This window comes from Gnatocerus cornutus, chromosome 1 (genome assembly GCF_029298725.1).
Source record: "Gnatocerus cornutus isolate USDA-ARS CGAHR chromosome 1, icGnaCorn1.1, whole genome shotgun sequence".
Lineage (NCBI taxonomy): Eukaryota > Metazoa > Arthropoda > Insecta > Coleoptera > Tenebrionidae > Gnatocerus > Gnatocerus cornutus.
Window position 1 is genome coordinate 31888514 of NC_142233.1, and position 16039 is coordinate 31904552.

Here is a 16039-nt window from a genome sequence, read left to right on the forward strand (position 1 = left end):
ACTGAATTTTCGGTTCCTCTGTCTCCTCGTTCCCCTCACACAGTCGCCATTTCAGCTGTCACCGGCAGCTGACGTAACGTCTTTTTCCAGTGTTCCCAATTTCTGTGTTTATCGTCCGTTTCTAACTGTGCCCCCATGGGGGATTCTTTAGAAGGGAGTGAGGCGACTCCCGAAGCCCAAAATGTCGCAATTGTCGACTTTAACGCGTTCACAAACTTTATAACAAAGGCGGCGACGGTGCTCCTCCCTGAAGACAACCAATGGGAGTTGACCAATCTCCGAGCCGCCTTCGACGACAAGAGCAATCAAGAGGTCATCCGGAAGTTTCTGGGCGACTCTCAGGTCTCCACTCTCTATATTCAAAGGAGCCCATCTAAAGGTAAGTAATCTCAGTGCTGACTTACAGATGACCTTTACCTCGTCCGTGTAGATGATGACAGCGATCAGCCGCCAGAAGGCGAGGAAGAGAAGGAACCCGTCACGTTTTACATCAGCAATGAAGTCCATTATTCTAGCTCCAAAATGTCGAGTCTCGTCTGCATCAAACGGGGGGCTGTCGTCGAGGCTGATAAAAGCATCCGCGCGCAGGTGCGGTTGATGAACTTTAGCGATGGGTCCCCGTACGAGATTCTCCATTCCTACATCAGTAAAACTGTGGCCCCCTTTTTCAAGTCCTACGTGAAGGAATCGGGGCGCGCGGACCGCGATGGCGATAAAATGGCACCTTCGGTGGAGAAAACCATCGCGGAGTTAGAAATGGGGCTGTTGCATCTCCAACAAAATATCGACATTCCTGAAATTACCCTTCAAGTTCACCCTTACGTTGCCAGTTTGATTAAACAATGCGCGGACGAGGGGCGCAAGCCCAAGGTGGCAGACTTCAGCGATAAAGTCGAAGATTCGAACTTTTTGAACCAGCTCCAACATGGCGTGAATCGGTGGATTAAAGAGATCCAGAAAGTGACGAAGTTGGACCGGGATCCATCGTCCGGGACTTCGTTGCAGGAAATCAGTTTCTGGTTAAATCTAGAGAGAGCTCTGCATCGCATCCAGGAAAAACGGGAGAGTATGGAAGTCGCGTTAACGTTAGACATCCTCAAGCATGGGAAGAGATTCCACGCCACTGTGTCTTTTGACACGGACACGGGGCTCAAACAAGCGATTGCTACTGTTAATGACTACAACCCCTTGATGAAGGTGACTGTCATTATTGTTAAAATAGTCGCTAATCTTCGTTTTGCAGGACTTTCCAATCAACGATTTGTTGTCTGCCACCGAACTTGAAAGAATCCGCGCGGCGGTCCAACTAATCTTTGCCCATCTTCGAAAAATCAGATCGACTAAGTACCCAATTCAACGCTGTCTGCGTTTGGTGGAAGCCATCTCCAGAGACCTAGGGGGGCAGTTATTGAAAGTCTTAGGGACGCGAAGACTGATGCACATTCCTTTTGATGAGTTTGAGAAGGTGATGACTCAGTGTTTCGAGGTCTTCACCATCTGGGAGGACGAATACGAGAAGTTGCAGGCACTCCTCAGGTAAACTATTAGAATTCCTTTATTTCCTGTCATTTCAAGTTTTTCCACAGAGACATCATCAAGAAAAAACGCGACGAGCAGATGAAGATGGTGTGGCGCATCTCCGCCCAACACAAGAAGCTGCAAAACCGCATGGAACATATGCGGAAATTCCGCCGCCAACACGAGCAACTCCGCACTGTTATAGTCCGCGTGTTGCGTCCGTCGGTCCGCGATGCTGCCGCCCCCGTCGAAGGCGAAGATTTGGAACAGTCGAAATCGACAACGTTCTCTTTGGACGCCGCCGATGCTAACGCCATTGAAGAGGTCAATCTAGCCTATGAAAACGTTAAAGAAGTCGATTGTTTGGACATTTCCAAAGAGGGTCAAGATCTGTGGGACGCGGCTGTTCAGCGATACGAAGAGCGCATCGATAGAGTTGAAACTAGAATTACCGCTCATCTCCGAGACCAACTGGGAACGGCGAAGAACGCCAACGAGATGTTCAGAATTTTCTCGAGGTTTAACGCGCTATTTGTGCGCCCACACATCCGAGGAGCCATCAGAGAGTACCAAACTCATTTAATCCAAAGAGTCAAAGACGACATCGAGGCTTTGCACGAGAAGTTTAAAGTGAGTGGCGCGGTGGAGGTCCCCAGAGTTTATTTCTTCGTTTGCAGGTGCAGTACCCGCAGAGTAACAGCGCTCGTATTAGCAAGGTTAGAGACCTGCCGCCTGTCGCTGGGTCCATCATCTGGGCGCGACAAATTGACCATCAGTTAACAACGTACTTGCGAAGAGTCGAAGACGTTTTAGGTAAGGATTCTCATTATAACTCCACGTAAAGTACAATTCTTCTTCAGGTAAAGGTTGGGAAAACCACATCGAGGGCCAGAAGCTCAAAGCGGACGGCGATAGCTTCCGGGTTAAACTCAACACCCAGGAGATCTTCGACGATTGGGCCCGAAACGTCCAACAGCGGAATCTTGGAGTTACCGGGCGGATTTTCACCATTGAAGCAGTGCGATCCAAGAGCGGCCGTGGCAACGTGTTGAAGCTCAGGGTCAACTTCCTGCCGGAGATTATCACTTTGGCGAAAGAAGTTCGGAATTTGAAGTGTCTGGGATTCAGAGTGCCTCTGGCCATCGTCAATAAGGCTCACCAAGCGAACCAACTCTACCCGTTCGCGATTTCTTTGATTGAAAGCGTGCGCACTTACGAGATGACTCTGGAGAAGGTAAATAAAGTAGAACTCTAATTTAGAATAGAAAACGGAAATAAACGACATGTTTTATTACGTAGCTCTCGAACCGGATTAGTGCTCAGAGTGGTACTAAGGTAGCGTCTAGCTTACATGAATTTCGGCATGATTATTGTGGCCCCTTTTTAGGATGTTGAGCATGCCCCTGTAATTTTAGCATGATTTTCCCGAAATCGCTCCCCAGGTCTCAACTCTTGTTTTTTTTTAACAGATCGAAGACAAAGCGAGCGTCATTCCTCTGGTGGCCGCCATGCGCAAAGACGTCCAAGCCCTCATCGCCGAAGGCATCCAACTCGTCTGGGAGAGCTACAAACTCGATCCTTACGTCCAACGTCTCTCCGACGCCGTTGTCAGTTTCCAAGAGCGCGTGGAAGAACTCGTCATCGTCGGGGAACAACTAGAAGTTGATGTGCGCTCCTTGGAAACCTGCCCCTACTCGGCCAACACTTTTGCAGACATTCTGTCGAAGATCCAACACGCCGTGGACGACCTCTCCTTGAAACAATACTCAAACCTTCACATTTGGGTCAACAGACTCGATGAAGAAGTCGAGAAGAACCTTGCGCGTCGTCTACAAGCAGGAATTGAAGCGTGGACCGACGCTCTCAACGGGCAGAAGAAGGAGATTGACCACAGTATGGACACGGATGCCCCCACACAGCCGACTCACAAGCCTGGGGGCGACCCGCAGATTCAGATCGTGGTGCATGAAGTCCGCATCACCAACCAGACAATGTACTTGTACCCAAGCATCGAAGAAGCGAGATTCCAGATCATGCAACAATTATTCGCATGGGAAGCCATCGTCATGTCACAACAAAGACTGCAAAGCAGTCGCTACCAAGTCGGGGTCGATAAACCCGTGACTGAGACTTACCGCAACATTCTGACGAAGCTCCCGAACCAATCTGAACCTCTGGAGAACGCGTACAAAGCCATAGCGGCTAAAATCAAAGAAATACAGAAGTACGTCAACGAGTGGTTGACTTACCAGTCGTTGTGGGACCTCCAGGCTGACAACTTGTACGGAAAGCTCGGAGATGACATCAGCAAGTGGATGGAGTGTTTGAATGATATCAAGAAGACGAGGACCACCTTCGACACGTCAGACACCAGGCGCGAGTTTGGACCTGTGGTCATCGACTTTGCCAAAGTCCAAAGCAAGGTGTCGCTCAAGTACGATTCGTGGCACAAAGAGACTCTCAGCAAATTTGGAACTCTGTTGGGCAATGAAATGGCGACGTTCCACGGCACCGTCTCCAAGTCCCGCTCAGATCTTGAGCTGCAGAGCATAGAAGCGGCGAGCACTTCCGACGCCGTCTGCTTCATTACGTACGTCCAACAGCTCAAACGCAACATGAAAGCCTGGGAGAAACAAGTGGAGATCTACCGCGAAGGTCAAAGGATCTTGGAGAGACAGCGATTCCAATTCCCCACGAGTTGGTTGCACGTCGAGAACCTCGAAGGCGAATGGGGAGCTTTCAATGAAATCATCAAACGCAAAGACTCGTCGATTCAGACCCAAGTAGCCAGTCTCCAACAGAAGATTGTCTCTGAAGACAAAGCGGTGGAAAGTCGCACCAACGATTTCTTGAACGATTGGGAGAGGAGCAAACCCGTTGAGGGTCACCTGAAACCCGATGAAGCTCTCACGCAGTTGCAGCTTTTCGAGAGCAAATTCGCTCGTTTGAAAGAAGAAAGAGACAACGTGGCCAAGGCGAAAGAAGCGTTGGAGTTGCAAGAACCGGGTGGAGTCAGTACCAGCGAAGATCGCATGCAGGTTGTCTACGAAGAACTCCAAGACTTGCGAGGTGTGTGGTCGGAGTTGTCCAGGATTTGGACGCAGATCGACGAGACCAGAGAGAAACCGTGGTTGTCGGTACAGCCTAGGAAGCTCCGCCAACAGTTGGACGCGATGAGCGCACAACTGAAAGAACTTCCTGCGAGGCTAAGACAATACGCCTCGTACGAATACGTCAAGAAGACTCTTCAGAACTACACCAAAGTCAACATGTTGATCGTTGAATTGAAATCCGACGCATTGAAAGAGCGACATTGGAAACAACTGATGAAGCAGTTGCGCGTCAACTGGGTGCTGTCCGATCTAACTTTGGGCCAAGTCTGGGATGTGAACCTGCAAAAGAACGAATCGATTGTCAAAGACATCATCTTGATCGCACAAGGAGAAATGGCGCTGGAAGAGTTCTTGAAACAAGTCCGCGAATCGTGGCAAACCTACGAACTCGACCTAATCAACTACCAGAACAAATGCAAGTTGATCCGCGGTTGGGACGATCTCTTCAACAAAGTCAAAGAACACATCAACTCCGTGGCTGCGATGAAACTCTCGCCTTATTACAAAGTCTTTGAAGAGGAAGCTTTGACTTGGGAAGAGAAATTGAACCGGATTAACGCTCTTTTCGATGTGTGGATTGACGTTCAGAGACGTTGGGTGTACCTAGAGGGCATCTTCTCCGGCAGCGCTGATATTAAGACTCTCCTCCCTGTGGAAACCTCCCGGTTTCAAAGCATAAGCTCTGAATTCCTGGGGTTAATGAAGAAAGTGAGCAAGTCGCCGATGGTAATGGACGTGTTGAACATCCCCGGCGTCCAACGCGCTCTTGAGCGTCTCGCCGACTTGTTGGGCAAAATACAGAAAGCTTTGGGCGAGTACCTGGAGCGCGAGCGAACATCATTCCCTCGCTTCTACTTCGTCGGTGACGAGGATCTTCTTGAGATCATTGGTAACAGTAAAAACATCGCGCGCCTACAAAAACACTTCAAGAAGATGTTCGCCGGAGTTGCTTCCATCCTCTTGAATGAAGACAACACTGTTATCACAGGCATAGCGTCGCGAGAAGGCGAAGAAGTAATTTTTAGAACTCCAGTTTCAACAGTTGAACACCCCAAAATCAACGAATGGCTGAGTCTTGTGGAGAAAGAAATGCGCGTGACTTTGGCCTCGAGTTTGGCCCAAGCAGTTCAAGACAGTAAACAGTTCAAAGACGGAATCGACCCAAAGCAGTACATGGCGTGGGTTGATAAATTCCAAGCGCAAATTGTTGTTCTTGCCGCTCAGATTTTATGGAGCGAAGACGTGGAAGCCGCACTCGTGAAGATGAACGGCGAGGCCCAAAAAGGACCTCTCGAGAAAGTCCTGCAGCAAGTTGAAAACACTCTGAATGTTCTCGCCGACTCGGTTCTCCAAGAACAACCGCTGCTGCGTCGCAAGAAGCTTGAGCACCTCATCAACGAGTTCGTTCACAAGAGAACAGTTACCCGGCGGTTGATGGCCAATGGCGTTTCCAGCAATAAATCTTTTGAGTGGTTGTGCGAAATGCGGTATTATTTCGATCCTCGTCAGACCGAAGTGTTGAAACAACTAACGATCCACATGGCAAATGCGAAGTTTTACTACGGTTTCGAGTACTTGGGGGTTCAAGATCGTCTTGTGCAGACTCCTCTCACCGATCGCTGTTATTTGACCATGACTCAAGCCTTGGAAGCGCGCCTCGGAGGATCACCTTTCGGACCCGCCGGTACCGGTAAAACCGAGTCAGTTAAAGCCTTGGGTAACCAACTCGGCCGCTTCGTTCTCGTCTTCAACTGTGACGAAACCTTCGACTTCCAAGCCATGGGGAGGATTTTCGTCGGATTGTGCCAAGTGGGCGCCTGGGGTTGCTTCGACGAATTCAATCGCCTCGAAGAGAGAATGTTATCAGCGGTATCGCAACAAATCCAAACAATCCAAGAAGCGCTGAAATCGCAGAAGGAGAAAGAAGCAGCGGATTCCACCGCCACGGGAAGCATCACTGTGGAGCTCGTCGGAAAGCAAGTGCGCGTTTCACCCGACATGGCCATTTTCATCACGATGAATCCTGGATACGCCGGACGTTCAAACTTGCCTGATAATCTGAAGAAGTTGTTCAGATCGCTTGCTATGACCACGCCGGATCGACAGTTGATAGCTGAAGTCATGTTGTTTTCGCAAGGTTTCCGGACGGCGGAGAAGCTTGCCTGCAAGATCGTACCATTCTTCAAGTAAGTATCTTAAAATTAAAGACGAGAGTTGAGGTTTTTTTGCAGGTTGTGCGACGAACAACTCTCCAATCAATCGCATTATGACTTTGGGCTGCGTGCTCTGAAGTCTGTGCTCGTGTCCGCTGGTAACGTCAAACGCGATCGTATTCAGAGGATCAAAGAAGGGTTGAAGCAGAAAGGGGATGCCAACATTGATGAGGCGAGCATCGCGGAGAATTTACCAGAACAAGCGATTTTGATACAGTCAGTTTGCGAGACCATGGTGCCGAAATTAGTAGCTGAAGATATTCCGTTGCTGTCGAGTCTGCTGAACGACGTTTTCCCAAATGTTCAGTACACGAGGGCCGAAATGAAAGGTTTGTTTCGAATTTAACTTCTTTTCGCCTTCATTGACGTGTTTTCGCAGGTCTGAAGGACGAAATCCGGAAAGTGTGCCAAGAAGAGTTCCTCGTTTGCGGCGAAGGCGACGAGCAAGGCTCCGCATGGATGGAAAAGGTGAGTTCTTTGTCTGTCACTGTTAAAAAACGCACTTCATTTCACGCTGCACAGAGAGCATACGTAGGAGAAACGTGGATACAGAAGGTACCATTCCATTCCTTCACTTCTTTAACAATTCATTTTTCTCATTCACTGGCATGTTTCTCTTAGGTTTTGCAACTGTACCAAATCTCGAACCTCAACCACGGTCTCATGATGGTGGGCCCGAGCGGCTCCGGTAAAAGTTCAGCGTGGAGAGTCCTCCTCAAGGCTTTGGAGCGCTTCGAAGGCATTGAAGGTGTCGCTCATGTCATCGACCCCAAAGCCATCAGCAAAGAAGCTTTGTACGGTGTTTTGGACCCGAACACTCGCGAGTGGACTGATGGTCTCTTCACTCATATTCTCCGGAAAATCATCGACAACGTCCGAGGCGAAATTAACAAGCGGCAGTGGATTATCTTCGACGGTGATGTCGACCCCGAATGGGTAGAAAACTTGAACTCTGTTCTCGACGACAATAAACTCTTGACTTTACCAAACGGTGAACGTTTGTCGCTGCCGCCGAACGTGAGAGTCATGTTCGAAGTCCAAGATTTAAAGTACGCCACTTTGGCTACAGTGTCCCGTTGCGGGATGGTGTGGTTCTCTGAAGATGTGTTGTCCACGGAGATGATCTTTGAGAATTACATGTTGAGGTTGAAGAGCATTCCGTTGGAGGAAGGCGAAGATGATAGTTTCGGAAAGAAGGGTGAAAACAAGGAGGATTTGTTGTCTCCAACGCTCCAGGTCCAAGTGGATGTTGCTAGTATTCTTCAATCTCATTTGTCACCTGATGGTCTCGTCGTCCGTTGCTTGGAGTACGCAATGGAACAAGAACACATCATGGATTTCACGCGACTGCGAGCTTTGAGCTCTCTTTTCTCCATGTTGAATCAAAGCGTTCGCAATGTCCTCCAGTACAATCATTCGCACATCGATTTCCCTCTCTCCAACGAAACTTTGGAGAAGTACATCCCGAAGTGTTTGGTCTATTCGTTATTGTGGAGTTTCGCTGGTGACGCCAAACTCAAAGTTCGCTCAGATCTTGGAGATTTCATTCGATCGGTCACCACGGTTCCTCTTCCTCCATCGAATAACATGCCGATTATCGACTACGAAGTGAATCTTGAAGGCGAATGGTCGCCGTGGTCCAACAAAGTACCACAAATTGAAGTGGAAACCCACAAAGTTGCATCGCCTGATATTGTAGTACCGACTTTGGATACGGTCCGGCACGAGTCTCTTCTGTACACGTGGCTAGCCGAGCACAAACCTTTAGGTACTAAAAATAGCCATCAAAACAGGATCTAATTGTTGCTTTCAGTTCTTTGCGGACCTCCTGGTTCCGGTAAAACCATGACTTTATTCTCGGCCTTGCGCGCCCTCCCCGACATGGAAGTCGTCGGATTGAACTTCTCCTCAGCCACGACACCAGAACTTCTTCTAAAGACCTTTGACCACTACTGCGAATACCGGAAGACTCCCAACGGCGTCATCTTATCACCAGTTCAAGTAAGTACCACTCGAGTACCATCAACTTCTTCTAACACAATTTTGGGTAGCTGGGTAAATGGCTGGTTCTCTTCTGCGACGAAATCAACTTACCAGACATGGACAACTACGGCACGCAGCGTGTCATCATGTTCTTGCGGCAGATTGTCGAACAAAAGGGCTTCTACAGAGCCTCTGATCAAACCTGGGTCGCCCTTGAAAGAATACAGTTCGTCGGAGCATGTAACCCTCCCACCGACCCTGGCAGAAAACCTCTTTCTCACCGCTTCTTAAGACACGTTCCGGTGATCTACGTCGATTATCCTGGAGAAACCTCTCTGAAACAGATCTACGGTACTTTCACCAGAGCAATGTTGAGACTGACGCTGGGACTTCGTGGTTACGCGGAACCTCTAACCAACGCCATGGTGGAGTTCTACCTCGCGTCACAAGACAGATTTACCCAAGACATGCAGCCCCATTACGTGTATTCTCCTCGTGAGATGACTCGATGGGTGCGAGGAATTTGTGAGGCGATCCGACCCTTAGACCATCTCAATGTTGAAGGTCTTGTGAGATTGTGGGCCCACGAAGCCCTCAGGTTATTCCAGGACCGTCTAGTGGAAGACACTGAACGTAGATGGACGAACGAGAACATCGACGCCGTAGCTTTGAAGCATTTCCCATCGGCGAACTGCGAAAAAGCGCTAGAGCGCCCCATTCTTTACAGTAACTGGTTGAGCAAAGATTACGTGCCAGTAGATCGCGAGCAGTTGCGCGAATATGTCAAAGCGCGACTGAAAGTCTTCTACGAGGAAGAGCTGGATGTGCCTCTGGTGCTCTTTGATGAAGTCCTCGACCACGTTCTGAGAATTGATCGTATTTTCCGACAACCACAAGGCCATCTACTCCTTATTGGAGTCTCCGGCGCTGGTAAAACAACTCTTTCCCGCTTCGTCGCGTGGATGAACGGCCTCTCCATCTTCCAAATCAAAGTCCACAACAAATACACCGCTGAAGACTTCGACGAAGACTTGCGGTCGGTGTTGCGCCGCAGTGGGTGCAAAGACGAGAAAATCGCCTTCATTCTCGATGAATCCAACATGTTAGATTCAAGCTTCTTAGAACGAATGAACACTCTTTTGGCTAACGGTGAAGTTCCTGGTCTGTTCGAAGGCGATGAATACACTACTCTGATGACCCAGTGCAAAGAAGGCGCTCAACGCGAAGGTCTCATGCTCGACTCCAGCGACGAATTGTATAAATGGTTCACTCAGCAAGTAATGCGCAACTTGCACGTCGTCTTCACGATGAATCCATCCACAGACGGTCTTAAAGATCGCGCGGCGACATCACCAGCTCTGTTCAACAGATGCGTTTTGAACTGGTTTGGAGATTGGTCGGACGGCGCTCTATTCCAAGTGGGCAAAGAGTTCACGAATCGCGTTGATTTGGACAAACCGACGTGGAAGGTACCCGACTTCTTCCCAGCGGCGTGTTCTTTGATATCCGCGACGCCCATGCACCGGGAGGCGGTGATCAACGCTTGCGTTTACGTCCACCAGACGCTGCATAAAGCGAACGCGCGGTTAGCGAAAAGAGGAAGTCGTACCATGGCGATCACGCCACGACATTACTTAGATTTTATCCATCATTTCGTAAAGTTGTACAAAGAGAAGAGATCGGACTTGGAAGAGCAACAGTTGCATTTGAATGTCGGCTTGAGTAAGATTGCCGAGACCGTGGAGCAAGTCGAGGAGATGCAGAAGAGTTTGGCTGTGAAGTCGCAGGAGTTGCAAGCGAAAAACGAAGCTGCCAACGCGAAACTTCGCCAGATGGTCAAGGACCAACAAGAAGCCGAGAAGAAGAAGGTGCAGAGTCAAGAAATCCAGCTACAGTTGAGCGAGCAGACCATCCACATCGAGCAGAAACGCCAAGAAGTCATGGCGGATTTGGCTCAAGTCGAACCGGCCGTCATCGACGCGCAAAACGGTGAGTTTCCTTGTTTCTTTACATCCGTTAATTGTAGGTGATGATAGCTGTTAAGTCAATAAAGAAGCAACATTTGGTTGAGGTGCGTTCCATGGGAAATCCACCAAACAGCGTAAAGATGGCACTGGAATCGGTGTGCTTGTTGCTGCACGAGAACGCCAGCGAATGGCGTTCTATAAGATCTGTAATCATGAGAGACAACTTTATAGCGACTATTGTTAACTTCAGCAGTGAGAATTTGACGTAAGGCTGGTAAAAGGCCTAAATGTATTGTAAATTTGTGCCTTCTTCCTCTTGCTTGTAACTTTAGTGTTTTTAGTTTTTCTCTACCTTGCATTATTATTTTTTATTTTTGCACAGCTGTAAAATCTATCAAAAAACAACAGTTGGTCGAAATCCGTACCATGGCAAACCCTCCTGCGGTGGTAAAATTGGCCTTAGAATCCATTTGCTTGTTGCTCGGTGAAAACGCAAGCGACTGGAAGTCTATTCGAGCGGTCATCATGCGTGATAACTTCATCAATACTGTAGTCAACAATTTCAATACCGAGGACATTAGGTATGCATGTGCTTCACGAAGAAAACCCCTAAAAGCCAGCATGTCCCCCTCTCTACTTCTTATTACACATTTCTAACATAAATTTTCTAGTGACGACGTTCGCGAAAAGATGAAAACTCGCTACCTCAACAACCCCGACTATAACTTTGAGAAAGTCAACCATGCAAGTAACGCCTGCGGACCTTTGGTCAAATGGGCGATGGCTCAAATCCTCTACGCCGACATGTTGAAGAAAGTTGAGCCTCTCCGCCAAGAACTTAGCTCGCTGGAATTGCAAGCGGAGACCAATCAGAAACGCGGCGAAGAAGTTAAGAACCTCATCAGCCAGTTGGAGCAGAGCATAGCGTCGTACAAAGAAGAGTACGCCCAGTTGATCGCCCAAGCACAGGCGATCAAAACCGACCTGGAGAACGTCCAGGCGAAGGTTGATCGTTCCATCGCTTTACTCAAGAGTTTGGTCATTGAAAGAGAGCGCTGGGAAGCCACCAGCGAAACGTTTAGATCTCAGATGTCGACCATCATCGGCGATGTTCTTCTATCCGCCGCTTTCATAGCCTATGGAGGCTACTTCGACCAACACTACCGTCAAAACTTGTTCAGTACCTGGTGTCAACATTTAACTCAAGCTGCTATACAGTACCGACCGGATATTGCAAGAACTGAGTATCTGTCCAATCCTGATGAGCGCCTCAGATGGCAAGCGAACGCACTCCCATCCGACGATCTCTGTACGGAAAACGCCATCATGTTGAAGAGATTCAACCGCTACCCGTTGATTATCGACCCTTCAGGACAAGCCACGGAATACATCATGAACGAATTCAAAGATAAGAAGATAACAAAAACGAGCTTCTTGGACGATTCGTTTAGGAAGAACCTCGAGTCTGCGCTGCGGTTCGGAAATCCGCTCCTAGTGCAAGATGTTGAAAATTACGACCCCATTTTAAATCCCGTGTTGAACAGAGAGTTGAGAAGAACTGGAGGACGTGTCCTTATCACTTTAGGCGACCAAGACATCGATCTGTCGCCGTCGTTTGTCATTTTCTTGTCAACGAGAGACCCCACTGTGGAGTTCCCACCGGATATTTGCTCCAGGGTGACTTTCGTCAACTTCACCGTGACGAGAAGTTCGTTGCAGAGTCAGTGTTTGAATCAAGTGCTCAAAGCGGAGCGCCCGGATATCGACGCCAAACGTTCTGATTTGTTGAAGTTGCAAGGAGAGTTCCATTTGAGGTTGAGACAGTTGGAAAAGTCGTTGTTGCAAGCGTTGAACGACGCCAAAGGAAAGATTCTGGATGATGATAGCGTCATTACGACTCTCGAGACTCTCAAACAAGAGGCTGCAGAAATTGGACAAAAGGTCGAAGAAACGGATAAAGTTATCTCGGAAATCGAAACGGTGTCTCAGCAGTACTTGCCGTTGTCTCAGGCGTGCAGTAACACGTACTTTACCATGGACAGCTTAAACCAAGTGCACTTCTTGTATCAGTACTCGTTGCAGATGTTCTTGGATATGTTTAGCAGTATTCTTTTAAGTAATCCGCACCTAGACAACATCTCCGATTACCAGTCGCGTCTCAACATCATCACCACTGATTTATTCTCGGTTTGCTACGAAAGAGTGGCGCGCGGTATGCTGCACAATGACCGTCTGACGTTTGCTATTCTTCTTTGCCGCATCCATCTCAAAGGCGTCCCCAGCGAGCCCAACTTGGACCAAGAGTTCAGTTTCTTCCTCCGAGGTAAAGAAGGTGTGTTTTCAACCGCCGGCACTGCGTTGATGGACGGTTTGAACAGCGAACAACAAGAAGCGATGATGCGGCTCTCCTCGCGACTTCCAGCGTTCAAGAAACTGTCTGATAAGATCAAGGAGATGCCGGAGTTCGGTGCTTGGCTCCAACAAAGTGCCCCCGAGCAATGCGTCCCCGGGTTGTGGATCGAAGAGCGCCAACTCAGTCCCGTTGGTACTTCCATGTACCAACTTCTTGTAATCCAAGCCTTTAGACCGGATCGCGTCATCGCCGCCGCTCAAATCTTCGTTTCCGCGGTTTTGGGAGAGAACTTCATGCCTAGTGCCGAAAAGGAACTCGATTTGGCTGATTGTGTTGAAAAGGAAATTCGATCGAATGTTCCAGCGCTCTTGTGCTCGGTTCCAGGTTTTGATGCTTCTGGTAGAGTCGATGATTTGGCCGCCGAACTTAACAAGCAGATTTCAAGCATTGCCATCGGTTCAGCCGAAGGCTTCAATCAAGCTGATAGAGCGATTAATATGGCGTGTAAGACCGGACGATGGGTCATGTTGAAGAACGTGCATTTGGCACCACAATGGTTGGTGCAACTGGAGAAGAAGTTGCATTCTTTGCAACCACACGCCAACTTCCGACTGTTCCTGACCATGGAAATCAATCCGAAACTACCCGTGAACTTGTTGCGAGCTGGTAGAATCTTCGTCTTCGAGCCTCCTCCAGGTATCAGAGCCAATTTGTTGCGTACTTTCAGCACGGTACCAGCGAGTCGCATGATGAAGCCGCCCAATGAAAGAGCGAGACTCTACTTCTTGTTAGCGTGGTTCCACGCTATCGTCCAAGAAAGATTACGATACTCTCCGTTAGGATGGGCGAAGTACTACGAGTTCAACGAATCTGACCTTCGAGTGGCTTGCGATACTTTAGATACTTGGATTGAAACCACGGCGATGGGCCGCACCAACTTACCTCCAGAAAAAGTCCCGTGGGATGCCCTCGTCACTTTGCTCTCCCAATCCATCTACGGTGGTAAAATCGACAACGATTTCGACCAGCGCCTGTTACATTCCTTCTTAAATAAGTTGTTCACACCGAAGAGTTTTGAGAGCGACTTTGCTCTGGTCGCTAACATCGACAATGGACCTAATGGAAATCGTCACATTACAATGCCGGACGGTACAAGAAGAGATCATTTCTTGAAATGGATTGAGGGACTGGCAGATCGCCAAACTCCGGCGTGGTTAGGACTGCCCAACAACGCAGAAAAAGTCTTGTTGACAACCCGAGGAACGGATCTTGTGAGCAAGTTGCTGAAGATGCAGCAGCTCGAAGATGACGATGAACTGGCTTATTCTGTTGACGAAATCTCGCCTTCTGACGCCGCTCAGGTCGATGGACGACCGTCATGGATGAAGACTCTTCATAACTCAGCTGTTACGTGGTTGCAGTTGATGCCAACATCGTTGCAAACGTTGAAACGGACAGTGGAGAACATCAAAGATCCGTTGTACAGATATTTCGAGCGCGAAGTTAATTCCGGAGCGAAATTGCTCCAGGATGTTATCCATGATTTGAAGGACGTGGTTTTGATTTGTCAGGTTAGTCGATTTGTGCGGAATTCGGATAGAAGGATGCAAATTTGTTTTTTAGGGTGAGAAAAAACAAACGAACTACCACAGGACGATGCTGGGTGAACTCGTGAGAGGAATTTTACCGGCGAATTGGCGGCGTTACACTGTTCCACGTGGTTGTACCGTCATCCAGTGGATCACTGATTTTAGCCAGAGGGTCAAACAGTTGCAACAAGTATCGAAATTGGTGTCCACAGCCGGTGCTAAGGAACTACAGGTAAGATCACCATTGTCTTTTGTTACAGTTTTTGACAATTATTTTTTCAGAGCTTCCCTGTTTGGTTGGGTGGTCTTTTGAACCCTGAAGCTTACATAACAGCGACTAGACAATGCGTGGCTCAAGCTAACAGTTGGTCACTAGAAGAGCTCTATTTGGAGGTTACGATCACGGATTCAAATGACCACGCGGCGGTGCCGCACGACTGTTTTGCGGTCACAGGTAAAGAAAATTTATTTTTAGATAATTATTTTTCCCGGCGATCATTTTTTGGTACTATTATTGCATGATTTGTCGGCTAAAATCATGCATTAAAGTGGGTTATTAATAAATGATTTAATGTTATAGGCAACCAATTACACGCAATTCAATAATTTAATAATGAGAGATTTCTAGTTTAATGCGGACACATCCATCATACACATAACCTCACTTTACTTTTTATATATTTGGTTGCATAACCACCTTTGCACCAATTTTCTTTTTTTGGTGAATTTTTCAATATTCGATCACTGGAAAAGTTTTGTAACTAACTCTATGGTTAACGGGAGATTATTGATCTCGCTTATTAATGGCACGAACGTCGCTCAATTATTAATCGCTTTCATTAACCAACTTGTTTGTTAAATAGCTATTAATCAATGCTTATTAATTTCCAGGGATTAAACTTCAAGGCGCCCAGTGTAGGAACAACCAACTCCTTCTGACGTCTAGTATTATGATGGAGCTTCCCATAACTTTGATGCGTTGGATTCGAGTGTCTGGTGACGAGAAGTTCTCTTCTAGCAAACTCTCGTTGCCCATTTATTTGAATTCGACGAGAACCGAGTTGCTGTACACTGTGGACCTCAATATAGCCCCTGGGCAGGATCCCCACAGTTTCTATGAGCGGGGCGTCGCTTTGCTTACTTCCACCTCACTCAACTAATTTAAAAGCTTTATTGATAATTTTATATTTGTTTCGTGTTTCGTATTGTGTTTGGTTCAATAAAAGCACCTCTTAATTAATTAATACTTGAGTTTAATGACAGTGGCCGACAAAATAAAAGTTAAAACATGTCGATAACAATT

At 47.9% G+C, this 16039-nt stretch overlaps 1 protein-coding gene across 5 annotated transcripts; it reads left to right on the forward strand.

Moving 5' to 3' along the window:
• Positions 1–45: 45 nt before the first annotated feature.
• On the forward strand, positions 46–15980 carry Dhc64C (dynein heavy chain, cytoplasmic). Of its 5 annotated transcripts, none has more exons than XM_088049912.1 (19): positions 46–379; positions 431–1197; positions 1244–1536; positions 1587–2148; positions 2196–2331; positions 2379–2752; positions 2818–2853; positions 2988–6817; positions 6863–7173; positions 7224–7312; positions 7367–7399; positions 7466–8612; positions 8658–8845; positions 8896–10816; positions 10864–11059; positions 11466–14718; positions 14771–14968; positions 15019–15190; positions 15628–15980. In XM_088049912.1, exons 1-19 carry the CDS (start codon positions 136–138, stop codon positions 15894–15896), a joined length of 14019 nt encoding a protein of 4672 aa, XP_087906038.1. In that variant the 5' UTR covers positions 46–135; the 3' UTR covers positions 15897–15980. The 5 variants fall into 5 exon arrangements, with proteins under 5 accessions (XP_087906038.1, XP_087906037.1, XP_087906039.1 ...); XM_088049911.1 differs by lacking the exon at positions 10864–11059 and adding an exon at positions 11177–11375; XM_088049913.1 differs by lacking the exons at positions 7367–7399; positions 10864–11059 and adding an exon at positions 11177–11375.
• Positions 15981–16039: the final 59 nt, after the last annotated feature.